The following is a 27,968-nucleotide window of genomic DNA, read 5'->3' as shown; positions in this document are numbered from 1 at the left end:
TTGTTAAACACAATAGTGTTTTCATAATTGCATTTCCTATGATTTTCTTGAAGTACTCTTGTTTGTCTATCTCCACTAACACCAGCTCAGACCATGCCACCAACCTCTTTCAGCAACACTGCAGTTTCTAATGAGATGCCCATCTTTTCTCTTGTTCTCTTCTAAACTATTTCTCCACATTTTATCCAGAAAACTATTTTTAACCAATTTGATCATGTTCCTGAGCCCTGCTTAAAACCTTTGACACCCACTAAGATTACATCTAAAATCTCTACAAAGTCCCTTAACTTGGCCTACTTCTGTTCTTATTTATTACTGTTCTATAGACAAGCCACATGTGCCCTTTTTTTGGGGGCGGGGGGTTCAATGATGCCACACTCTTTCCCAACTTTACATATGCTGTTTATATAGATGATGTTCACTACACCATCAGGTCTTGGCTGATATCTCCCTCAGAAAATGACTTCTCTGAAGCCTAAACTAGCCAATCCCCCCAACATATGCTCTCATAATTCCTATTCCTTGCCCTCCTAGCATTATTAGAATATTAAGTAGTAACCATAATTACTTGTTTGAAATTGCCCTTTCTAGGACCAGCACTGTGGTGCAGCAAGTTAAGCCGCTGCCTGCAACACCCGCATCCCTTGAGTGTCTGTCTGAGCCCTGACTGCTCCATTTCCAATTCAGCTCCCTACTAATGTGCCTGGGAAGGCAGCAGAGGATGGCCCAAGTGCTTGGGGCTCCTGCATCCATGTGGAAGACTAGGATGAAGCTCCTGGCTCCAGCCTTCTGCCTGGCCCAGCCCCAGCCCTTATGGCCATTTGGGAAGTAAACCAGCAGATGAAAGATCTCTGTTGCTTCCTCTGTGTAACTCTGCCTTTCAAATAAATATATAAATCCTTCTAATTAAAAAAAAAAAAAAGCAGCTTTTTTCCCTCCTAGAATGTAAGCTCTAAAAAGAATAGAAACTGTGCCTGACATAGTCAATAAACGTGATGCTGAGGAAATAAACAAAATATTCCATCACTTTTCATAGGAGATAAAATACTAGTTTCCTTTAAGTTAAAATAAAAAATCTGGATTTAATGAGTTAAATGTTTATCATCTCAATTTAATAGCATATATTCACTCCATCCCATAGAGAAGTGACCTAAAATCATTTCTTGATAATACAGTACACTGAAGCAAAAATGAGAACTTAGAAGAACATCTGCAAAAAACAATCTATGTAGTGATATTACAAAATGAATTTTGCAGGCTGGCGTTGTGGCGTAGGAAGTGAAGTCACCGCCTGCAATGCCAGCATCCCATATGGGCACTGGTTCAAGACCCAACTGCTCCATTTCCGATCCAGCTCCCTGTTAATGCACCTAGGAAAGCAACAGAGAATGGCCCAAGTGCTTGGGCCCCTACGCCCAGCTGGGATTCCTTCTTGGCCTGTTCACCTTCTCTGACTTCTGGCTTCAGTCTGGCCTCCCAGCTGTTGTGGCCATCTGGGGAGTGAATCAGCAAATGAAACTCTCTCTTTCAAATAAATAAATAATCTTTTTAAAAAATGATTTTTGTATTTTTCCACTAGATAGCAAAGTTAAGGAAAAAAAATTCTTTCCTTTGCCTTTTCTCTTTAAAAAAAAGCAAACCTATTCCTTTTTCCTTATGTATTTGAGAATGAAGTAAGGACCACTGTGAAAATGAGATTAATAATAAAAAGTAGAGCAGGAACCAAAATAAATGTTTACATTCAAATATTGGTTGCCCAATCCATTTTCCCCAATCTTAAAAGCAGAGTTATGGGACCAGTGCTATGGTGTAGTGGGCTAAGATTCCACCTGTAGCGCCAGAATCCCATATGGGCGCTGGTTCAGGTCCCGGCTGCTCCTCTTCTGATCCAGCTTTCTGCTATTGCCTGGGAAGGTAGTAGAAGATGGACCAAGTGCTTGGGGCCTTGCACCCATGTGGAAGACCCAGAAAAACTTCCTGGCTTCGAAGTGGCCCAACTCCAGCCACTGCAGCCATTTGGGGAATGTACCAGCAAACCAGCAGATGGAAGACCTTTCTCTCTCTCTCTCTCTCTCTCTCTCTCTCTCTCTCTCTCTGTAACTCTACTGCTCAAATAAATTAAAAAAAAAAAAAAAGCTTGAAAAAATAGCATAGTTACTTTCTTTTTTTTTTATTTTTTGACAGGCAGAGTGGACAGTGAGAGAGAGAGACACACAGAGAAAGGTCTTCCTTTGCCGTTGGTTCACCCTCCAATGGCCGCTGTGGCCGGCGCGCTGCGGCCGGTGCACCGCACTGATCCAATGGCAGGAGCCAGGTGCTTCTCCTGGTCTCCCATGGGGTGCAGGGCCCAAGTACTTGGGCCATCCTCCACTGCACTCCCTGGCATCAGCAGAGAGCTGGCCTGGAAGAGGGGCAACCAGGACAGAATCCGGCGCCCCGACCAGGACTAGAACCTGGTGTGCCAGTGCTGCAAGGCAGAGGATTAGCCTAGTGAGCCCAGCATAGCTACTTTTAAGTTTAAAACTCTTTATTAGTTTGGCTGGCACTGTCACATAGTGAGTAAAGCCGCTGCCTGAAGCACCAGCATCCCATGCGGGCGCTGGTTTGTGTCCCTGCTAATGCACCTGGGAAAGCAGCGGAGGATGGCCCAAGTCTCTAGGCCCCTGCACCCACACTGCAGACCAGAAGAAGCTCCTGACTCTTGGCTTCTTACTGGCCCAGCTTCGGCTGTTGTGGCCATTTGAGCAGTGAACCAGAGAATGGAAGATCTCTCTCTCTCTCTCTGTAACTCTGCCTTTCTGAGTAAATAAATCTTAAAAAAAAATTCTTTATTCATTTCCTTGTGTCTACAGGACAAAATTAAAATTTGATCCAAATCTCTCTTGATGCCTCTTATCTATCTTTCCAACCTTACCCACTGTCAGTCACTCTCCTCTCCAAGAGAACTGCACCGACACATATCGAAAGATGATCAGTAGGGATGGGTATTTGGCACAACAATAAATATGCTGTTTGGGTTGCCCATATTCCACATGGCAGTAGCTGGGTTCAAGTCCCAGCTCTGCTCCCAATTCCAGCTGTCTGCTAACGTACACCCCAGGAGGCATCAGGGGATGGTTCAAGTAGTTGGGTTGCTGACACCCACATGAAAGACCTGGATTGAATTTCTAGCTCCCAGCTTTAGGCCAGGCCACCTCTGGCTCTTACAGGCATTTGGAAAGTGACCCAGGGAATGGAGATCTCTGTCTCTCACTCTCTCTGTGTCTGCCTTTCAAATAAATAGATAAAAATCAAAAACAAACTGATCACCACTATCAGAACATGCTCTATGCCTTATCTCATACAATTTTTTGTCTCTTACACCCACAAATCCTACTGAACTCTTAAAGCCCGGATTAAAAAAAATCACCAACTCCATGAAGACCTCCCAGATTCTCTTTGCTAGAAATGTTCTCCTTGCTCTGTGTTCTAGTGAACAGCAGGAAAAATGAAATGTTCTGCATTATGCTGTGGTTGATTTTGTACAGGACTTCCTTCCTAAACATCAGACAACATCCATGTCTTATTCATATTTATAAACCTTCAGATGGAATAACCTCAAAATGTGTCTGACAAATTGTACATATTTCAGAAAGACATGTTGAGATACAACAAGGATTAGGGTTCAAATGTATTAAGCTGAAATGTAATACAGCAATGTAAATTTTTTAAAAAGCTTATACTGGGGCCAGCACTGTGGTAAAGTGAGTAAAGACACTGCCTACAGTGCTGGAATCCCATATGGGAGCAAGTTTAAGTCCTGGCTGCTCCAAATCTGATCCAGCTTCCTGTTAATGCACCTGGGAAAGCAGTGGAAGATGTTTCAAGTGCTTAGGCCCCTGCACCCATGTGGGAGACTTGGAAGAAACTCCTGGCTCCTAGCTTTGGACTGGCTCAGCTGGCTGCTGCAGCCATTTGGGGAGTGAACTAGTGGATGGAAGATCTCTCTCTCTCTCCCTCTATGCCTTTCAAATAAATAAATCTTTAAAAAAAACTTATATTAAAAGATTTTTTAAAATGAAGAAATGAATTACATCATTTTATTAAAAAAGTACCAAATTTTCTGTTCACAGCCTGTTCCACAAATCAAATGTCACCCACTTTAAATGTGAAATACTGTTTAAATATACTTAGGCAAAAAATTAAAAATGTATTATAAAACATTTTATTGGGGAATACAAAGGGAGTGTTAGTTAATCTTTCTTTAAATAAAATCTAATGAAGAGGAAAAAAGCTGCACTTTTTAAATTGTAATCTCTTGGTTATTTAAAGGTTTAAAATAATTAACATGTACTCCTGTTATATATGTGTGTCACACTCTAAGGAAATGGAACTACATATTGTGTTAAAAACCAAAATATTGGGGCCAACACTGTAGTAGTGGGTAAAGCCGCTGCATGCGACACCAACATCCCAGATGGGCACAGGTTCTAGTATTGGTTGCCACCTTTCCCATCCAGCTCCCTGATGATGTGCCTGGGAAAGGAGTGGAAGATGGCCCAAGTATTTAGGTCCCTGCCACCCAGAAGAAGCTCCTAGTTGCCGGTTTTGGCCTGGCCCAGCCCTGGCCATTGCAGCCATTTGGGGAGTAAACCAGCAGAAGGAAGATTTCTCTCTTGCCTTCTCTCTGTAGCTCTTTCAAATAAATATAAATAAAATCTTAAACTATTAACATTATACCTCTCTCATATGTAAGCCAAACCATTTGGAAAAACATAGTAAGCCCTCTGTACCCATGGTTTTCACATCTAAGGATTCAACCAATGGTGTATCAAAAATAAAAGGAAAGAAAAAAGTGTGTCTATGCTGAAAAAATACCGACTTTTTATTTGTCATTCTATAAGCAATATGGCATAACAGCATTTACAATATGTTAGGTATTATATATAATCTGTAGATGGTTCAAAGTATACAGGTGTATGTGTGTGGATTATACACATTTTTGCATCAGGAACTTGAACATCTGTGGATTTTGTTAGCTTTGGGAGGGTGGGGGATGGGGTCCAAGTGGTGACTGCATTCTATGAATTTTTCATTGTGGTTAATAACAAATCTTTTATTGGTAGTAATTGGACCACTAGCTGGACTTGAAATTCTTTGAGTTATCTATTCTAATATAGTTGTGGCAACAGGGCTGAATTACCATGAAAATTTTTTATAACAGAAAAGTTATCAAGGGGTAGGTATTGTGGTCCAGCAGGTCATGTCCAGCAGGTCCATCTCATGTCAGAGTGCCTGTTCAAGCCCCAGCTCCTCTGCTTCTGATCCAGCTCCCTGCTAATGCATGTGGGAAGCAGGGAATGATGGCCAAAGTACTCGAGTTCCTGCCACTCACGGGGGAGACCTGGATAGTGTTCCTGCATGGGTTTCAGTTAGGACCCCACACTGGCTATTGGGGCCATATCGGGAGTGAACTAGTAGATGGAAGATCTTTCTATGTCACTCTGCCTTTCAAACAAATATAAATCTTAAAAAACAAAGTACCAAAACAAATTCATCTGACATTTTTCTTTCTAGGATATGAGAAGTTTTTATACCATACATATTTAACATAATATTGAAACGAAAGAAGAATAAAACTAAAATAAAATTGAAAAATCAGAAACATACCTGTGGAATATTCTTTGTAATAGGCACTGGCTGAATTATGGGTGAAACATCCGCTTTGGAAGCAGCAACTGGTTCACCTGGAGTTGATATATGCAGTGGTCCCATTCTTCCATCTTGATCATTTATCAATTCTATACTCTCATCTACTTCTACAGGAGGAGGTGGGATCTGGGCAGTAACTTTAGAAGGAACTGGTTCTTCCAGTGAAGGGTAAGTAAAATCCACTAAAATCCCAAAAGAATAGTAACTTTTAAGAATAGCAAACCACAGACATTGTTTAACATTTCCCATGCTTGTTATGTGACAGTTAATGCAAACTAAATGAATGATAATCACAACAGTTTCAAAGAAAATGTTCTTACAGGCTATGGACATCTTGTATTTTTATGCCTAATAACAAGTTGCTATTTAATAGGACAAATGCACATACAACCAAGAAATATTACACTAAAAATGAAAAAGATCTATTTTTTACTGAAGCAAATTTAAACAGTTTTCACATACATACATGAAATAGACACCTCTTCATTCTTGCCTCGTGGGGGTGGAGTGACTTTAGCATTTGTTGTATACTGTGGATAGCAAAGAAGCCAGTTTTCATAGCCTCCCTCCAAAACCAAAGGTTCATTGCGCAGGACAGTTTTACTTTCCCACTATAAAATAAGGAAATAGTAATTTAATATGGCAGCAATCTCAACAGCTAAAAACACAAAAAACTTGAACTGTAAAATCACTCTCTTGAAGGCAAGATTTATATTTTAAAAGATGAAAGAATGAGAATTGATTTCAAAATTCAACATTTAGTTGAGACCAGGTTTTTAAAATCCACAATTTATTACCTTAGAAGAAAAATTAGAACATAAATAAACCAATATAAAATAAATTACCCATAACCTCACCACCTCGAGATGTCACTTTAACATTTTGGAGTTTTTCCTTACAGGCAGTTCTCTACACAGATGAATGTTTAACTTTACTTTTAGAAAACAATGAAGCTTTATGATGCTGCTTTTCTTTTATATAAACAACTCTTATTAATTAGGTATATATCATCATTTGTGGTAACTAGGTAATGTTCCATTTTATACACACATATGTAGACACATCAAAATTAAATCACTGAACACTTTTCCCCAACTTGATTATATGCAATACTGAGATAAACACCAAAGGTCCTTCACATGCATACAACCAATCACGTTCCTCATGGAAAACTTCCAGAAGTTTAGGTGCTAAGCCAATGCACATGAACATTTTAAGGTTTTCAATATATACTGCTTATTTTTGAAATGATCACTTAAAATATATTTTTATGTATTTCTTTAAGACAATTTCCTAGAAGAAACATTCCTGGTTTAAATGTTTGGTAGAGAAGGTCAAATTGTCCTTCATAAATGCTATACCAAATTTATACACTTAACCAACATATATGAGAATGTCCACTTTAAATCTTTAAAGTTTTTACCAAACTAGTGGACATAAAACATTATCTTGTTTTAATTAGCATTTACTTATTAATGCAACTGAACACCTTTTCGTAAGTTCATCAGCCATTTATATTGGTCTCTCATAAGACTTATTATTTTAAAAACGATTCATTTATTTGAAAGGCAGACTTAGAGAGAGAAACTGAGAGACACCAAAAGAGATCTTCCATCTGCTGGTTTATTCCCCAAATGGCCACAACAGCTGGGGCTGGGCCAGGCCGAAACTAGTAGCCTGGAACTCTATCCAGGTCTCCCACATGGGTGGCAGGTGCCCACGCACTTGGGCCATCTTCTATCACTTTCCCAGGCACATTAGCAGGGAGCTGGATCAGAAGTAGAGCAACCCAGCACTCAAACCAGTGTACACACAGAATTTCAGCATTGCAGGTAGTGGTTATACCCATCACACCACAATGTCAGCCCCCAGATAAAATAAGCTTATGCTCTGCTCATTAATCTACAGATATAATTGCTATTGTTTTAGTAAATGGTGAATGCACTCTATTAGGGCAAACAGATTTTTGTCAGATGTGTCACAAGCATTTTTTTTTATTTTTATTTTCTTGATTTGTTTTTTAAACACAGTTAAATGTATTAACTTTCCTTATGGGATCTTGATTTGGGATCAAAATTTGAAATACAAATGCTTTCTTCTAGTAGTTCACTGTTTCAGTCTATACATTCATATCTTTGATCCATTTGGGATCTCATTTGGTCTAAACTTAAATAAGGTAGGGATCTATTTTCTGTTGCTTTTTGGCTAGCCAGCTGTGCCAAAACCATTCTTTTCAAACCATCTTTTCTTTGCTGATTTGTTATGTCACCTTTACTATATCTTAGGCTGAACTTTATAAAATTAATACTTCTATAGGTCAAAGCCAGCTGAATATGGACAGTTTCATGACATAGACCCATATTTGTGTATATTTCTGGATTTTCTATTTTAAAGCATAAATTGTTTTGAGATTTTAAGATGGTCTCACTAGAGAACAATGTTCTTATCAACTGATCCTTTACTGTGTTTTATGTTTATCATCATTCAATGCTGTCACTAACAATACAATAAATTAAACAGCACATTTTAAAAATTCTGTTGATCAGTAAAAATTGCACTCATTTTAATTTGTATTTATCTGATATCAGTGATGCTGAACGTTTTTTATGGTTACATACATTTGCATTTCCTCTTCTGTTCATTCTGTCTATGTTCAGTTACTTTATTATTTTATCTTAATTATTTTTCTTAGTTATTTGTAAAAGCTCTTTGGATGCCAGGTGTTTTAAGCCACTGTCATATTTGTTGCAAATATTTTTATGCCTTCTGTCTTCTGATCTTCTGATATTTTTTCACATTTAAGATTTTATTTTATTAAGTCAAATGTATCAATCTTTTTTTCCTGGGTGACTTCTTCCTTTTCCTTTACATTTTATAGTTTAATTTTTAAAAAGATTCAGATAAATTATATTTCTGAAAATTCTAATATATTTTACATAGACCAGTTTATCTGGTGATTTAAAATTTTAATTTTAAAAAATTCTGTAATCACAGCATGATTTATCTTTTGGTTCTTAAGATAAACAACTAGTAAACATGTCTTTTTTTTTTTTATTTTTTTTTGGTTTGCAGAAATTATCCCAATAGCATCCAAATAGCTGTCTTTCAAAAGGTTTCATGTCACTGCTGTCACAACAGCTCTTCATGATTCCATGGTCAGCGCACACAAGTTTCAGGATCTGTGCTTCTCCAAATGTGTCAACATGCCTTTCTAACAATCAGAGAAGGCTTGCAATTATAGCAAACTAAGAAGGAAACTTGCTAACCTTGAAAAGTGCATCTTTCAGACTCCGTAGAGTTGTTCCAAGTTGTAAATCTTTTGCAGAACTAAACCAGTCAAGAAGTACCACATATTCCACATTCCCCCTCTTCTTCCATGTGTCTTTAGAATCATCTGGGAGGTTTGCTTCAATCCAACTAGCAGTGACTCTGAAATGTATTAACATTTGTATTGGGGCAAAAATCAACGAACGGTCCTAATATACTACTGTAAGACACTAAGTTTTGTTCTAAAGTCTATACCATTTCATAGCAAACTTTAAGTAGATTGCTTTCTAAGGTCGCACTATATATTAAAATACTGAACAGCCTAATTTTTAACCCCTTCACTATTGCATAATGTTGGATTATGAATTCAGTAATTATAGACTAAACAAGTAGACTCAATTCCATTCTGCTTTAAAAAGAGGGGGCAAAACTGAGAAGAGACAGTCATCTGAGCATCTCTGCCACATGTAAACAACTGCAGGAGTAGCTGCGTAAGGTTCTTGTTTCAGCTCTCTTACACCTCTACAGACAATAGTTAATCAAATAGCAAAATGTCTGTTTAACACATACAGTGTTTACTATATGCCCGCCAGGCACTATTCTGTTTTATTTTCATTGAATTCTCATAACGATCCTATAAGGTGGAAATTATTATCCCATTTTTATAGATGGGGATGAGGTAACTAAGAAACTTGCCCAAGATTACAGCTGTTAAATGAGACCAGAATTAAAACTGAGGCGATTTGGCTCATGCCCATGCTCATAGCTACTTTGCTAAGATGCCTTGTATATCATTAATTGTGGGAAACATCAGTGTTAAAAGTGCACTGTTCGCTTCATCTTTTGCTCACATAAAAGCTAAAGTCCTTACAATGGCCTGGACTGTCTCCCTCTGCCCCATACAATTCTGTTACCTCAGTGTCCTCATCTCCACCTACTTGTTCCCTATCTCTGCTCTAGCCACTAATGTCCTTGTTATTCTTGGTTTATCCAGGTGTGCTCCTGCCTAGGGGCCTCTGCTCATGTTGTCCCCTGTCTGGAACCCAGACACTGCATCATTTATTTCTCTTACTGTTTCAAGATTTGCTAATGGGTTCTCTGTAAGGCCTCCCTAAATTGAGATTTTAAGACCCACTCAATACACACACACACACACACACTTGACATTCTCATCTCCACAGCATTTATCAACATCAGATATGTTACACATTTTAAGCTTTTATTGTCTGTCTTACCTGTCCCACCTCCCTATTAAAATAAAAGCTCCAGGAAGGCCACACATTTTATCTATTCAACAGTTCAGCTAAGCACATAGCAACAGAACTCAGTAAATATGAGGGTACTTCAAAGAGTTTGTGGAAAACAGAATTAAAGATGTTTATTTTGGCACAAGAATTTTTGAAATCCATGCATAGTTTTTTCACAATATGAACTTTCTGAAGACCCCTCTTATGTGGTGTTTGGAAAAATTTATGCAAAAAATTATCTTTATTCCATTTCCACAAACTCTTTGAACTACTCTTGCATTTGCTGAATCACTGGATGAAGAATACTAATTCCGTCCTCCCGCAGGTAAGGAATGCCATGTTATTCCTAGCAAAGCACTTAGAATTTGGTAGGTATTTCAATACTTAACTCAGGATAGTGCAGGCTGAGCAGGACTGCTAAAATATCCACAAGTGAAACTAAATGGTTTGGAGTATAACAATTAAAAAAAAAATCCTATTCCTATATAATAATGTTGGCTATTGTACCTTCTAGGAAGTAAAGAAATAAAAAATATTGTATCTTAACACTCTGTCCCATATATTCAAATCAGATGGATGTCTGGTCAATAAAGGAGGAGGAAAAAATTAAATGTGATGTTTTTAGAACCATTTCCAACTCACTGAAATACTGTTTTCAGGATTAGTATTTTATAGGACACACACTGGGAAACAGGATCAACCTCTTGTTATCATCACTGTAATTTGCTGAAACTGTGCTTTACTTGATATATTATTTAATACTTTGTTTAATGATTCAAGTGAAGGTGATCTTCTATCTAAATTACAAAACCAGCATCATATCCAATAAGTACAAGGCAAGTCTAAAAACAAATAGACAAGTAAATTGTGCTATATTCACACAATAAAAGAGGTAACAATGAGAATGAACAAACTGCAACTACACACAAAATGAAGACGGTACCCACATACACAAAGTGGAATAAAAGGAGCCACTCATATACGTAATGTATAACTCTCCATTTATATAAGGTTCAAAACCAGACAAAAGAAACATAACCTTTTAGAAGCTGGGGTTTCCTTGAATGGGTAGAAACTCAGAGGAGACATACTAACGAGTTCTAGAGTTACTCTACTGCTCTATTTTTTGGTCTAGATGCTGGTTAAATGGGTGCATTCAGTTTATAAAAGCTCACTAGGCTAAATAACTATGAAAAGAATGCTTCTCTATATACTATTTTGTATTAAATTTTTAAAATAGTGTAATCACTATCAGCTAGCCATAGATATGAGTAGTGTTGCCTACACAGAGTTTTGGGACCTGTTCTCAGATAAGAAAGGGAAAATAGCAAGTATCAGAAAAGATAAACTAGCACCAAACTTAAAAGTCTTAATCAATTCAGAAGGCTTGGGACAAAAATCACTGTTTTATAATCTTAACCTAGGATTATCTTAAATTTCACAGTAGTCCAAACTCTTGAGTGTAAACTCAATAAACAACACCAGCTTTCTGTTGGTACCGATTAGACCATCCAAAAGACTATAACTTCCTTTGTCTTTTCCAGTCTTGGGGGTATGTCCACATTTGCCTGATTAGACTAAGCACCGTAATTTCCTTTTCAATAGCATATTAAAAAGTACTCTATTCTTCAAGTCAAAAATCTTTTTTTTTTTTTTTTTTTTTTTTTGACAGGCAGAGTGGACAGTGAGAGAGAGAGACAGAGAGAAAGGTCTTCCTTTGCCGTTGGTTCACCCTCCAATGGCTGCCGCGGCCGGCGCGCTGCGGCCGGCGCACCGCGCTGATCCGATGGCAGGAGCCAGGAGCCAGGTGCTTTTCCTGGTCTCCCATGGGGTGCAGGGCCCAAGCACCTGGGCCATCCTCCACTGCACTCCCTGGCCACAGCAGAGGGCTGGCCTGGAAGAGGGGCAACCGGGACAGAATCCGGCGCCCCGACCGGGACTAGAACCCGGTGTGCCGGCGCCGCTAGGCGGAGGATTAGCCTATTGAGCCGCGGCGCAGGCTTTTTTTTTTTTTTTTTTTTGACAGGCAGAGTGGACAGTGAGAGAGACAGACAGAGAGAGAGGTCTTCCTTTGCCATTGGTTCACCCTTCAATGGCCGCTGTGACTGGCGCACTGCGGCCGGCGCACCGCGCTGATCCGAAGCCAGAAGCCAGGTGCTTATCCTGGTCTCCCATGGGGTGCAGGGCCCAAGGACTTGGGCCATCCTCCACTGCACTCCCTTGGCCACAGCAGAGAGCTGGTCTGGAAGAGGGGCAACCAGGACAGAATCCGGCGCCCCGACCGGGACTAGAACCCAGTGTGCCGATGGCGCAAGGCGGAGGATTAGCCTACTGAGCCGAGGCGCCGGCCCAGGTCAAAAATCTTGTCAAGTATCTGCAGTACACCAAAATTATGCAGATTTTATTACCTAATTTTAAAAACATATACTTCTAGGCCAGCGCCACGGCTCACTAGGCTAATCCTCCACCTTGTGGCACCGGCACACCGGGTTCTAGTCCCGGTCGGGGTGCCGGATTCTGTCCTGGTTGCCCCTCTTCCAGGCCAGCTCTCTTCTGTGGCCAGGGAGTGCAGTGGAGGATGGCCCAAGTGCTTGGGCCCTGCACCCCATGGGAGACCAGGAGAAGTACCTGGCTCCTGCCATCGGATCAGCGCGGTGCTCCGGCCGCAGCGCGTCAGCCACGGCGGCCATTGGAGGGTGAACCAACGGCAAAAGGAAGACCTTTCTCTCTGTCTCTCTCTCTCACTGTCCACTCTGCCTGTCAAAAAAAAAAATATATATATATATACACTTCTAGTATTTTTTAAACTAGCCCTAGAATGGACCATAGCTTTTAACTGACCCAATCTCATAAACTAAGATCTCAAGAGGCAATAGGATTTACATGAGAACACTTGATCTAGCAAAAACAATCCTGGATCTGGAGATTTCACTCTGCCTCCATGTCATGATGATTCCTAATGCCCCATATTCAAATTGTGCTATAGGTTAAATGTCATCTTACCAAAAGAAAATGAAAAAAATCGAGCCTTTACTAGTGTGAAGCACTGTGCTAAGTGTGTGTAGTATATATAAAATTTCTCACTGAAACCTCCATGAGACAGGTACTATTATTGTCTCCATTTTATAGATGGAAACATGGGCTTAGAGAGGTTACAGCACTAGCATAGAAATAATGCAGCTAATAATTGACAGTTATTTGATACAGTCTGACTTCAGAGCCTGCACTCTTTAATGATTTAGCTATACTTATTAAAAAAAAAAAAGTATTTGTACATTTTCCCCCCACAGATGTATGAGGAATTTCTGTATGTAAAACAATTCAGTTAGCTCACAATTTGGGGTAGATTTGGTACATATGAATCACATGCTTAAAAGTAGAAAAAGGAGAAAGCAGTTAAACACACAAAGGCAACTTCATTTCTCTCCTAGTAAGAATGAGACTATAAATACCATAGCTACTGGAACAAACAGCCAACTGGAATGTCCCTGACATTACCTTTCAGAAAAGGCAGGGCATGTCACTAAGAATCAAAGAACGAATGAGAAAGTCAACAGGAAAAGACCACTTTGTCATATTTACCTTAGATTTTAAATAGTAACATTTACTACTATCCACAGTTTACCATTTTATCTAAACACAATGACCCACCCTGGACTGATGGCTTCTTCAGGAACACTGAGAGAATTTGAAATACAGGAATCCTGATAATCCTGCATTCTTCGAGCATCCATTACAATCAAGCTGATGTTTTTATCCATCATCATTGCATACAGTTCCTTTGCTGTGATTGATCCTTGGAATTCAGAGAGACAGAGTAAGTAACAAGAAAACAACTGGTTCCACATGCTACACCATATCACTAAACACAGGGCAAAGGTAGCTTTGTCTAAAAGACAAAGTATATTAGGGTATCAAGTACTTAATATCTCATGATACCATTTATCTTTTTTTCAAAAAAAGGTTTTATTTGAATGGCAGAATAAGAGCGAGGGAGAGGGAGAAGTAGGGGGAGAGAGAGAGAAAGAGAGAAAAGGAGGGAGGGAGAGAGAAACATATCTCCCATCTACTGGAAAACTCCCCAAATGGCTACAGTGATCGGAGCTAGGCCGATCCTAAGCCAGGAGGCTGGAGCTGCTTCTGGGTCTCCCTCATTGGTGCAGGGGCCCAAGCACTTGGGCTGTCTTCTGCTGCCTTCCCAGGCCATAGCAGAGAGCTAGATGGGAATGCAGCAGCCAGGATGCAAAACGGCGCTCATATGGGATGCCAGCGTTGCAGGCAGCAGGTTTACCCGCTATGCCACAATGCTGGCCTACCATTTTTCTTCTAAACATTAAATACTGGGCCGGTGCCGTGGCGCAGTAGGTTAATCCTCCGCCTGCGGCGCCGGCATCCCTTATGGGCACTGGTTCTAGTCCCGGCTGCTCCACTTCCACTCCAGCTCTCTGCTATGGCCTGGGAAAGCAGTGGCAGATGGCCCAAGAGTTTGGGCCCCTGCACCCTCATGGGAGACATGGAAGAAACTCCTGGCTTCAGATCGGCACAGCTCCGGCCGCTGCAGCCACCTGGGGAATGAACCAGCACTCTGTCTCTCCCTCTGTAACTCTAAAAAAAAAAAAAAAAAAAAAAAATTTTAAATATAATTTGTTTTTAACAGGTATCAAAAAATCAGTGTTATTTATAAAAATTGAAATATCAAACCTGGGGGGGGGGCAGTGTTGTGACATACAAGGCTAAGCAACCACTTGCAATGCCAGCTTTCCATCTTGGGTGCTGGTTCAAGTGCAAGTAGCTCTCTCCCGATCCAGCTTCCTGCTAACACAGGGAAGGCAGTAGTAGACGGCCCCTTGGGTCCCTGCAACCTGTGGGAGACCAGGATGGAGTTCTTGGCTCCTGGCTTCAGCCTTGCCCAGATCTGCCTGTTGCAGACATGGAATGAATCATTGGACAGAATGCTCTCACTTCTCTGTCCCTCTTTGTCACTCTGCCTTTCAAACAAATGTATCTTTTTAATAAAATTTAAAAATATCAAAATTTGCTGTTGAGATTACAACTGCATTTGTTGCTGGCACTGTATTGATATAAAATAATTAGTATCTATCTTATCAACATATTATTCTATTTTTAAAATTAAGACATTAGAAAAATGCTCACTAGAGAAATATCTACAGTCTAAAAATTTTCAAAAGGTTCTACAAGGGTACTTCAGAAAGTTCATGAAAAATGAAATTAAAAAATATATTTTTGGGGGTGGCTCTGTGGCATAGCAGGTTAAGCTGCCGCCTGTAGCACCAGCATCCCATATGGGCACTGGTTCGAGTCCCGGCTGCTCCTCTTCCGATCCAGCTCTCTGCTATGGCCTGGGAAAGCAGTAGAAGATGGCCCATGTGTTTGGGCCGCTGCACCCACATGGGAGACTGGAAGAAGCTCCAGGCTCCTGGCTTCGGATTGGCACAGCTCTGGCCATTGCAGCCATCTGGGAAGTGAACCAGCGGATGGAAGACCTCTCTCTCTTTCTGCCTCTCCTTCTGTGTAACTCTTTCAAATAAATAAATAAATCTTTAAAAGAAAAAAAAAGATATATTTTGGTGGGGCCGGTGCTGTGGCGTAGCAGGTAATGCCACTGCCTGTAGTGGCATCCCTATGGGCACTGGTTCAAGTCCCAGCTGCTCTACTTTCAATCCAGCTCTCTGCTATGGTCTGGGAAAGCAGTAGGAGATGGCCCAAGTCCTTGGGCCCCTGTGTCCTCATGGGAGATTCAGAAGAAGCTCCTGGCTCCCGGCTTTGGACTGGCCCAGCTCCAGCTGTTGCGGCCACCTGGGGAGTGAACCAGCAGATGGAAGACCTCTCTCTCCCTCTCTGCCTCTGCCTCGCTCTGTAACTCTTTCAAACAAATAAATCAATCTTAAAAAAAAAGAAAAACTGATGCAAAAAAATTTGAAATCCACACATAGAATTTTATGATGCATATTTTCCATGAACTTTTTAAGGACTTCCTACCAATACTGATTTTAATTTTTTTCCACCAAAATAAACGTATCTTTCAATTTTGCTTTCCATGAACTTTCTGAAGTACCTTGGAAATTCTTAAAAAGTTTCTGATGGGATTTATGGGGGCCATTTGAAAAATACTTAGACTTCCAAGTATTCCTAGAGTAACAAACCAAAAAGCTCATTATCTGAGTTCCACATCAGGGGCTGACAAACCACGGCCACCTGTTTTTAATAGAACACAGCCACACTCATTTGTTTACGTGTCTATGCTGCTTTCATACTGTGATAGCAGAGCTAAACAACTGCTTCAGAAACCAGAGGACTCACCAAACTGAAAACATGTTATCTAGCTCTTAAGAAAATGTCTGCAGAGGGCTAGTGATGACACTGGCATATCATCTCTACTTCTGATCCAGCTCCTGCTAATGGCCTGGGAAAAGCAGTGGCAAATGGCTCAAGTTCTCAAGATGCCAACCATGTGGAAGATCTGGATGAAGCTCCTGGCTCCTAGCTCAGCCCTGGCCGTTGCAGCCATCTGGGGAGTGAACCAGCAGATGAAAGATATATCTCTCTCTGCCTCTCTCTCTGTAACTCTGACTTCAAATAAATAAATCTTAAAAAGAAAAGTCTGCAATCTTTATTCCACTTGATGTTCACTAATTAGCTCCCAACCAAAAAGCAGAAAACACACACACACAAAATGACAGACTGCTGGATTTTTTCTTAATAAGGCCAACAAAAAAGATAATGAAAGCCAATGCAATTTTTAAAATTTATTGACTATTTTCAGTGGGGGGTAGTCCCAACTATGTTGCTCTTTTTCCTCTGATCTACCATTTGCACAAAGTACCACAACTAAATTTATTTATTTTTGCCCAGGAACCTTTTATTTAAAGTATACAAACTTCATGCATTTCATAAATACAACTTTAGGAACATAGTGATTCTTCCCACTGTATCGACCCTCCCACCTTCTACATCCTCCCCCTCTATTCTCATTCTTATTTCTTACTAAGGTCTATCTTCAATTAACTTTATACACAGAAATTAACTCTATGCTAAGTAAAAATTCCAACAAATAGTATGGAAAAAAAAAAAACTGTTCCTCAATAGTTTTTTGATTTCTCTTCTGATTTCTTCTGTGACCCACTCTTCATTCAGGAGCATACTGTTCAGTCTCCAGGTGTCTGCATATGTTCTAGAGACTCTCAAGTTGTTATTTTCATTCCATTGTGATCAGAGAAGATGCATGGTATGATTTTGATTTATTTGAATTTGCTGGGACTTGCCTTATGGTGTGGCCTGTGGTCTATACTAGAGAAAGTTCCATGCACTGGTAAGAAAAATGTATATTCTGCAACTGTAGGATGGAAAGTTCTGTAGATATCTGTTAAGTCCATTTGGTCTACAGTGTCAATTAAATCTATTTCCTTGCTGATTTTTCTGATTGATCTGTCCATTGGTTAAAGTGGGGTATTGAAGTCCCCCATTACTACTGTATGGGAGTCTATGTCTCCCTTTAGATCCATCAACATTTCTTTTAAACGGCTAGTTGCCCTGTAATTAGATGCATACACATTTATTATAGTCACATCTTCCTGCTGAAGTGATCCCTTAATCAATACACAGTGCCCTTCTTTGTCTCTTTTAACAGTTTTTGTGCGCACCTAAATTTAGATATATAAAGAATGATTTCGGGGGGCTGGCACCGTGGCGCAGGTTAATCCTCTGCCTGTGGCGCCAGCATCCCATGTAGGCACCAGTTCTAGTCCCGGCTGCTCCTCTTCCAATCCAGCTCTCTGCTGTGGCCTGGGAAAGCAGTGGCAGATGGCCCAAGTGCTTGGGCCCCTGTACCCGCATGGGAGACCAGGAGGAAGCGCCTGGCTCCTGATCAGCGCAGCTCCAGCCTTTGTGGCCATTTGGAGAGTGAACCATCAGAAGGAAGACCTTTCTCTCTCTCTCTCTCTCTCTCTCTCTCTGAAACTCTACCTCTACCTCTCCTTCTCTCTGTGTATCTCTTTCAAATAAGTAAATAAATAAAAATCTTTAAAAAAGAATGATTTCAGGGCCAGCACTGTGTCATAGTTGGTAAAGCTGCCACCTGCAGTGCTGGCATACCGTATAGGCACCAGTTCAAGAGCCAGCTGCTTGACTTCCGATCCAGCTCTCTGCTTATGAGCTGGGAAAGCAGTGGAAGATGGCCCTGGTGTTTGGTCTCTGTATCCACATGGGAGACCTAGGAGAAGCTCCTGGATCCTGGATTCAGATCAGCCCAGCTCTAGCCATTGCAGCCATTTGGGGAGTGAACCAGCAGATGGAAGGTCTCTATCTGCCATTGCTCCTGCCTCTGCATCTCTATAACTCTGCCTTTCAAATCAATAAAATTTTTTTAAATGATTTCGGCACTGAGTTATGAAAAAGTAGTCTCAATAGCTCCTAAGTTAAAATACTTACAGCTGCCAATAAACATGCTACTTCCCCTCTCCAACCATCAAGATCATTTTGATTAAAACAAATTAAAAAACCAGACTGAATAAGCTAAGAACAAATCACTAGGAAGGCTAATATCTCAGCATGATGAAATACAAAGGATCAAAGGAATGAAAACATCTAAAATGAATCCAAATCAGCTTTTAGGAAAGTAACTTTATAGTAGTTTATTTTTAAAATTGTTACGTATGACGATATTTTAAGCAGAGAATTTATTCCAGTGTTAAATATAATTGTGTTTAAGTTAAATCTTTTCTGAGAGAAATAACTTTTCGGGTAGATGAAGATACTTTTGTACCTCTTGTGGTTTAGGTCCCATATTTGTGACTAGAGCATCAACCCTACTACAGGTAACATCCAAATTACCAGTTTAAATTTTCTGTCAGGTTGGTAAAAAGGCCTCTTAAATAATTATGCCTACAGCTACTGTCATAAAGAAAGGCTAACAAAAAGGAAGCTAAAGCCAAAGCAATTTTTAAAATTTACATAAATAATAATGGTTATTACTTAAAATTTATCCTCGGTTTTATTATTAATATATTAATTCATCTGACAGTAACCCTATGAAATAGGTTCCATTATTATCTCCACTTTCCAGAGGGGAAGTCAGGATCACATGAAAATTCAGAGATTAAGCAATAGGCACAGGCAATCTGACTACCGAGAGTAAATGCTCTTAGCCAAGCTAACCTGCATCTTGACAAGAAAATAAGGACAAGCTGTGTGTTGATATTTTCAAATGCATTATTACCATATTTTATCTTGTCAGGCCAAGATAATTCAAAAAATATCCTCCATGATAAGTAAATAAATAAAATAAATACAGTGTTTTTTTTTCATTGTGGCCACAGTAGTCTTTATTAAGATTCTTTTTAATTAAAATGCTTTGCAGCAGAGACCATAGCCTGCAGGAAGAGCAGTTTCCCAAACGTTTCCTGCCCCACGACCTACAAACTGAAGCAGAATTAGATTTATTTTTTATCTCCTTCAGTCTTGATAACTAAGGGGAGATGGATGGCGATGGGGAGAATGACCAACAGGAGGCAAGAACAAGGCTCACTCCTCAAAGAAAAACCTGAAAGGAACCACATTTTTGAACCAGCTGAGATCTGTTTCACAGCTGTTAGTCTCTCAGTTCTAGTCAATCAGGAATAAATTGACTTTGGCCCCTCAGCAGATGTCAACAGGAACAGCTCTGCAGAACTTGGACCTAGTTGGCATGAGATGCCAACACCACAGCTACCAAATTCTAAAGAGACTATAGACCAGCTCCTCAACCCCTCTCATCCTGTTCAACAGGATGCCCAGGTTTCACTGCATAGAGCAGTCCAGCAGGGAGGCCTCATTTATGCCTTTTTTTTTTTTTTTTAAGATTTATTTATTTATGTGAAAAGCAGAGTTACAAAGAGAGGCAGGGCAAAGAGGGGGAGAGAGGTTTTCTATCTGCTGGTTCATTCCCCGATGGCCGCAACAGCTGAGCTGCGCCAATCCGAAGCCAGGAGTTTCTTTCAGGTCTCCCACGTGGGCACAGGGGCCCAAGGACTTGGGCCATCTTCTACCGCTTTCCCAGGCCACAGCAGAGAGCTGGATCAGAAGTGCAGCAGCTGGGACTCAAACCAGCACCCATATGGGACGATGACACTGTAGGCAGCAGCTTTATCCACTACACCTCAGTGCCAGCCCACTTCTTCTCTTGTGTGCTGGTGAACCAAGAGTCCAGGAGCTTCTTGCTGTCATATAACTGCCAAGCATGCACTTAGACTGGCAGCACCAACACCAGGTACATGACAGAGACAGCAGAAAAACCAAAGAGGAAGCGGTAGGCTTTGTGAGGGTGGTAGAGCTGCTGGGCAGTGAGGAACATCTCCATGCTGCTACAAGTGAGGGGAGCGATGGGAAACAGCCCTATGCTGATCATGGAGAGCACCAGGTAGCTGATGTTGTTGCATAGGAAGGACAGAAGGCCCGAGAGAGGGCACAATGCTCAGCAAATATGGGTACTCCCACTGATCGGGCACAGCCACCTGTTCATGACAGGAGCCTCAGGTGTCCCACGTTCATCTTTGCCACCAGCAGCAGCCATAAGACCAGATACACTTAGATCAACTTCTTGATTTCATATCTGAGGGTCACACTCATCTAGTACTACATGGCGAAGCACTCCTGGTGCTGAAAGTCGCTGTCACCCATGCAGGCCACTTGTGGGCCTGCCTGAGATGCCATGGTCCTTGCCCAGCACCCCGAGCCCCGGGTGCAGCCCTGCTGCCGCACAAGTCCTCAGCCTCATTTCCAAGATAATTATGCAGGGTAGGAAAAATGATAAAGCTTATGCAGAGATTAGAAACAATGCTAAGAATCTCACCATATAAAATCTGATGCTTACTTTAATTAAATATCTCAGTAAGAACCTAAAAAAACTTCTTTTCTGCACATACTTACCTTTCTTTGTGGTCTCATTTTTTTCACTCTTTTCACCATTGATCTATTTCATAAGAAAAAAAAAAAGTTTCAACTTTCATAGAAACAAAAAGTTCAATTTGAATACTTCATTGAAATGAAAAGCCTAAGAACTTGAGTGTGCAGAATACTGGTATTTTAGTTGAAAATTGTAGATGACTAATAATGATATACCAGATTGACAAGAGACAACAATTAAGAGCATGGAAGAATCACAGACCATTTCCTCAAAGTTTTCTTCAATTAAAGGTCAAATGTAGTTTAGAAGCACAAGTTATTATAGAAATTTAATATTTATTTTAATTACATGTACTTCTTACAATGAAAAAAAAAGTCGAGTTCCCTCAGTGTCCTCCATTATATTTAAAGGAAAATAAAACAAAGTACTACTTCTGAGATTTACGTTGTCTAACCAAGACAACATGATACAATCCTGTAAGGCATTAACTCATCCTGTAGGTGGGAAAACCCATATGGTAGAATATGAAGTACACAGTAGCATCTGTGAAATATTCTTGACAAAAGACAAAGATCTTTTACGTCAAACTTCTAGTCTACAAAAATTATGGGAGATTACAAAAGTTAAAATGATACAGAGAAGCAGCAATCTAATAAATACAGAATGTGGCTTATGCTCCATTATTGAAAAATCAAATGCATGAAATGAAAAATGAGAAGGAAGGACTCCAGTGAGTCTTAATTCAAGAAAACATTTTAAGACCAGTGAGGAAATATGAATGTAAGTATTAGACTACACTAGAAAATTATTGTTTTGTGAAGTGGGAAAATAACATTATGGTTATTAAGACAATTTCTTTCTCTTTATTTGATATGTACATTGAAATATTTAGGGTATAATGGCATACTGATTGAAATTTACTTTGGAAAACTCCAAAAAGACAAAGTGAAGGGAGATAGATGAAAATTACGGCAAAAAGTTATTTGGTTATCAAAGCTCAATGACACAGGTTAACTGTTTTTTCTTTGCAAAATAGAAAGGTTAAACGGAAGTATAAGTAACAAAAAGTGGTTGGCTCTACTGTTGGCAAAGCAAGAGCAAAAAGAGATTCCAAGGTTCCCCTCATATAGTTCTTTCAATTCTTGTTATCAGTCAACAGAAATACATAGGCACATCTCCTTATGAGCATCATCTTAATGCATTTTTATATTACTAGCTCCTAAAATTAAAGGCCAGATTTCTTCACCCTTTTACACACAATACCTAATCCAATGTTACAAGCAATTAATTCATTAAGCTCTTAATGAAACTGATGACAATCTCATACAAATGACAGCTGAAAGCTATACCAAAGAACAAAATCAAAGCAGAAAATTCTCCATGGATTTCCACAGTGCAATAGAACTTTCATTTCAGGAAGAATAGTATCTAAGGTAAAGAAAGGAGTTAGTGATAGCCAGAAGATAGAGACTGAATCACAGATGGCTTTTGGCAAACAAATGATATAGTTGAAAAGACTAAAATAGTCACTGAGCAAAATGGAGAGGAAGACAAAGAAGGGCCAACTGGGAAGAAGGGAAGAGTACATGAAGGAAAATGAGACCCCAGAAAAAGATGAAAGGTTTGGCACCAGATAAAGTATACCAATTCTTTTCATGTAAATTTTATCACTAGAAGAAATCTTGGCCGGCGCTGTGGCTCACTAGGCTAATCCTCCGCCTTGCGGCACCTGCACACCAGGTTCTAGTCCCGGTCAGGGCACCGGATTCTGTCCCGGTTGCCCCTCTTCCAGGCCAGCTCTCTGCTGTGGCCCGGGAAGGCAGTGGAGGATGGCCCAAGTACTTGGGCCCTGCACCCCACGGGAGACCAGGATAAGCACCTGGCTCCTGCCATCGGATCAGCGCGGTGCGCCAGCCACAGCGCGCCAGCCATGGCGGCCATTGGAGGGTGAACCAACGGCAAAAAGGAAGACCTTTCTCTCTCTCTCACTATCCACTCTGCCTGTCAAAAGACAAAAAAAAAAAAAAAAAAAGAAAGAAATCTTAAAGTTTATCTATTTCAAGACCTTCATTTGCAAATGAGGAAACTGTGTTCCAGCAGGGTTAAGCCAAGATCAGCCTTAGAACCAAAATTCAGACACATAGAATCCTATCTCAAATGTTTTCTATTGTTCTAATTAAGTTTATAGGAAAACCTGGACTCAACTGAAGCTAAACTATGTAATTCAATTTCTAAGTAAAATATATTAAATTTTAACCTTGTTGCCTGAAAGAACTTCATAGTGGTATCTCAACTCTTAAACCATTTAACAAACACAACCAGTCTTCTGTCTGCCACAGTACAACCCAAATACCTTTTGAATTTTGTTTTTGGAATCCACTACATTCTCCAAAGAGCCTTTAGCTGAACTGCTGACATCCTCTCTTCCTGGTTCCTGCCTTTTCTGTTGCAGCTGCTCTTCCTCCTGTCTGTCTTTTTCTTCAAGCTTTTTCCGAACCTCAGCTTCTTCATACCTAGTTGAAAAAACAAGTTAAGATGTCTTTTATTGGCATGATTGTGGAAAATTAAGGAGTTCCAGTTCCATAAAATTAGTATCCTGACTTGGGGTATCATATAGCTTTCCCTATCTCCAACTGAAATCTTATCTGCTTGTATTCCTTTTCAAACACAACCTACACATTTTGCCCTCTGAGGCCATCTGTAGATTTATTTCAAATGGCCCAAACATCTTGAAAAGAAACTGTTCTTTTGCTCTTTCTCTCTTAAAAAAAATTGCGATATTTTTTATTATTAAGTTTTATTTTATTGATCTGAAAGAGTTACAGAGTGAGGGAGAGAGAAAGAAAGAGACAGACAGACGTCTTCCATCCACTGGTTCACTCCCCAAATGGCTCCAAGGGCCAGAGTTGAGCCTCTCCAAAGCCAGGAGCCAGGAGCTTCTCCTGGGTCTTCCACGTGAGTGCAGAGGCCCAAGCCTGTATGTGTGCTGGGGGGAAGATCCTGGATTAAAACTAAAGGTACCAGGGGTCGGCGCAGTGGCACAGTGGGTTAACGCCCTGGCCTGAAGTGCCAGCATCCCATAAGGGTGCTGGTTCGAGATCTGGCTGCTCCACTTCCGACCCAGCTCTCTGCTATGGCCTGGGAAAGCAGAAGAATGATGGCCCAGGGAGGGAGAGAGAAAGAGAGAGATCTCCCATCCTGACTGTTTAACTTTTAAGACTGACTACAGGGACCGGTGCTGTGGCGCAGCAGGTTAAAGTGCTAGCCTGGAGCGCTGGCATCCCACATGGGTCATGGTTTGAGTCCCAGCAGCTCCACTTCTGATCCAGCTCTCTGCTATGGCCTGGGAAAGCAGTAGAAGATGGCCCAGGTCCTTGGGCCCTGCACCCACATGCGAGACCTGGAAGAAACTCCTGGCTCCTGGCTAGTGCACTCCCAGGTGCACTAGCAGGGGAGTTGGATCAGAAGTGGAACAGCCGGGTCTTGAACTGGTGCCAGCACTGTAGCAGGTGAAGCTGCCATTTGCAGCACCGGCATCCCATATGGGGACCGGTTTGAGTCCTGGCTGCTCCACTTCCGATTAAGCTCTCTGCTATGGCCTGGGACAGCATTGGAAGATGGCCTTGAAAGAATGCAGTGGAAGAAGTCCCTGGGCCCCTGCACCTGTGTGTGAGACTGGAAGAAGCTCCAGGTTCCTGGCTTCAGATCAGCCCAGCTCCAGCCCTTGTGGCCATTTGGGAAGTGAACAAGCAGATGGAAGACCTCTTTCTCTCACTCGCTCGCTCACTTGCTCGCTCTGCCTCTCTGTAACTCTACCTTTCAAATAAATAAATTTTTTTTAAAAGTAAAATATTTGATAAAAAATTTTATTAAAAATTAAAAAAAGAAAAAGGAAAAAAAATCATTTCCTAGCACAGTATCAACATCAGGTTAACAGTGACCATGAATGTGCAATTTATCAATAAGAATTTTAATTTCATAGGCTTCCACCTCACAAGAAATTACACTGTTCATTCTTGGAGAACAATCAGCATATCATACAAGGCTGAACAGCTACTTAGGTGGAAGGAATAAGGAAAACACTTCTCCTCTATATCCCAAAGCAGATTATTTTTATCCTTATGCTTAGCAATTCCTTCTGAATTATTTATTACACTGGTTCAAATGATCTTTAAGATTTGATAGGAACCCGGTGATTTTAACTATCACACATTATTTTAAAAATGCTATCTTCTTAAAAAAAAATACAAAGGGGCTAGCATTGTGGCACAGTGGTGTAACACCAGCATCTCATAAGATGGTAAGTTCAAGTCCTAGTTGTTCTGCCCACAATCCAGCTTCTTGCTAATGTGCCTGGGAAGGAGGCAGATAATGGCCCAAGAATTTGGGCCTATGGTATCTAGGAGATATGAATGGAGTTCCTAGCTCCTGGCTTTGCCCTGGCCCAGCCCTGGTTGTTGTGGCCATTTGGCCAGTGAATCGGAGGATGTAAGCTCACTCTCTTCTTTTCAAATAAACAAACATATCTTCAAAATTTACAAAAAAATAATTTTTAATGGCTTAGTAGTTCCTATTTACCAAACCTCTGACCAACAACGACATACTATGGATGACGTTGAACTCCTTAAAAATATTGGAGAGCAACCATAATTAGGCAGGAAGCAGATGGGAGCTGACAGTTGGAGGAAGGAAGGTCAACTATTAAGTTTCCCATTTTTTATGGTGTTACACCTAAGGGCTAGCCTTAGTTATTGTGGAAAGCTCTAAAACTCCAACTGAAGCCCTAATCTCAGAAAACCAGAGAATTTCTTGCATAAACTTACCCAGTTGACACCTGAACTAAGCACACATGGAGCAGACAGTAAGAAACACAGCAATGACTCAAAGAACTCAAAAGATACTTCAGGTGCTGATTATCCCAATTTAAATCCACACAAGTTAACTGCCCACGAGTACTAAATATCAACACTCTGCAGAGGAATAGGATTCAGTTGTGCTCGGGTAACTTCTGAAATTACTAGGCATAGAAAAAAAAATCAAAACAGGATACTTAATAGAAAAGGCCAAAAATGTGAACTGATTTTAAGATAACCCAGATGACAGATTTAGCATTCAAGATTTTTTTTTTTTTAGGAAAGTTATTTATTTTGAAGGAGTGACAGAGAGAGAGGGAGAGAGAATCTTCCATCTACTGGTTTATTTCCTAACGGGCTGCAACAGCCACCAGAGGGTCAGGCACAAGCCAGGCGATTCACCTGGGTCTCCCACAAGGATGGGTGCAGGCTCGTATCCTGGCTGCTCTACTTCCTGTCCAGATTCCTGTTAATGGCCTGAGAAAAGCTGTGGAAATGGTCCAAATCCTTGGGCCTCCACCACCCATGTGGAAGACCTGAATAAAGCTCCTAGAGGTGGCCTGGCTCAGCACTGACTGTTGAGGCCATCTGGGGAGTGAACCAGCAGATGGAAGATCTCTCTGTCCCTCCAAGTCCGCCTTTTAAATAATACCAGCTCACTCCCCAAATGGCCCCAACTGCTGGGGAAGGACTAGGTTGAAGTCAGGAGCTTGGAATTCCATCCTGCCATCTTGTGCTGCTTTGCCCAGGTCATTAGCAGGGAGCTGGATCAAAAGTGGAGCAGCCGGGACACAAGCCACTGCCCTTAAGGGGCAGTGTCGCAGGCAGCAGATTTACCCACTATGGCACAATGCCTGTCCCAACATACAAAGATTTTAAATCAGCTGTTATAACTATGCTCAGGATGTAAATGAAAATGTATAATGAGAAGCTGGCGCTGTGGCACAGCAGGTAAAGCCACCACCTGTAGTGACAGCATCCCATATGGGCATCAGTTTGAGTCCCCGCTGCTCCATTTCCGATCCAGCTCTCTGCTATGGCCTGGGATAGCAGTAGAAGATGGCCCAATTCCTTGGGCCCCTGCACTGGCATGGGAAGACCCAGAGGAAGTTCCTGGCTCCTGGCTTCAGATCAGCACTGTTCTGCCAGCTGTGACCAACTAGGGAGTGAACCAGCGGATGGAAGAACTCTCTCTCTCTCTGCCTCTCCTTCTCTCTCTGTGTAACTCTTGACTTTGAAATAAATAGATAAATCTTTTAAAAAATGCATCACGAATGAACAAAAATTATCTGCAAAGAAACACACACTATAAAAACAACTAAATAGGGGCCGGCGCTGTGGCGCAGCAGGTTAACGCCCTGGTCTGAAGCGCTGGCATCCCATATAGGTGCAGGTTTGAGACCCAGCTGCTCCACTTCTGATCCAGTTCTCTGCTATGGCCTGGAAAACAGTAGAAGATGGCCCAAGTCCTTGGGTCCCTGCACCCATGTGGGAGACCTGGAAGAAGCTCCTGGCTTCGGATCAGCATGGCTCTGGCCGCTGCGGCCAATTGGGGAGTGAACCAGCAGATGGAACACCTCTCTCTCTCTGCCTCTCCTCTCTCTGCGTAACTCTGACTTTCAAATAAATCTTTAAAAAAAGATAGAAATTAGAAATTCTGGAACTGAAATGTGTATCTGAGAAAAGAAGTTCTCTCGAGAAAGTTAGAGATAACAAAGAGTACTTACTTATACAGCAACAGAAATGATCTAATCTGTAAATCAAATAGAAAAATTACAGAAATCTTAAAACCAACAAAGATATCCAAAGAATAAAAGCAACTCAAAAACCTCATCAACAAATAAACAATGAATCCAGTGGAGAAATAGGCAAAAGACCTCAATAGACAATTCTGCAAATAAAAAATACTAATGGCCAACAAATTTGTGAAAAAAATACTCCACATCACTAACCATCAGCGAAACTCAAATCAAAACCACAATGAGGCATCACCTCACCCCTGGTCAGAAT

At 40.9% G+C, this 27,968-nt stretch overlaps 1 protein-coding gene and 1 pseudogene across 4 annotated transcripts in view; both read right to left on the bottom strand.

The window, feature by feature from the left end:
- Positions 1 to 27,968, bottom strand: part of USP8 (ubiquitin specific peptidase 8) — a 144,577-nt gene that overhangs the window by 19,993 nt on the left and 96,616 nt on the right. For all 4 annotated transcript variants that reach the window (XM_070054175.1, XM_051822004.2, XM_070054174.1 and 1 more), the window contains 6 exons: positions 23,459 to 23,618; positions 21,129 to 21,171; positions 13,857 to 14,001; positions 8,958 to 9,120; positions 6,158 to 6,302; positions 5,650 to 5,873 (listed from right to left, as the gene is read on the bottom strand). In XM_070054175.1, coding sequence (XP_069910276.1) covers positions 5,650 to 5,873; positions 6,158 to 6,302; positions 8,958 to 9,120; positions 13,857 to 14,001; positions 21,129 to 21,171; positions 23,459 to 23,618 — 880 coding nt within the window. The remainder of the gene's footprint in view (positions 1 to 5,649; positions 5,874 to 6,157; positions 6,303 to 8,957; positions 9,121 to 13,856; positions 14,002 to 21,128; positions 21,172 to 23,458; positions 23,619 to 27,968) is intronic.
- Positions 20,211 to 20,886, bottom strand: LOC103351207 (protein jagunal homolog 1-like; annotated as a pseudogene).

The sequence above is a fragment of the Oryctolagus cuniculus genome, chromosome 12 (assembly GCF_964237555.1).
Source record: "Oryctolagus cuniculus chromosome 12, mOryCun1.1, whole genome shotgun sequence".
NCBI lineage: Eukaryota > Metazoa > Chordata > Mammalia > Lagomorpha > Leporidae > Oryctolagus > Oryctolagus cuniculus.
Note: the sequence above shows the minus strand (reverse complement) of the source record. Positions and strands in the feature narration are given on the sequence as shown.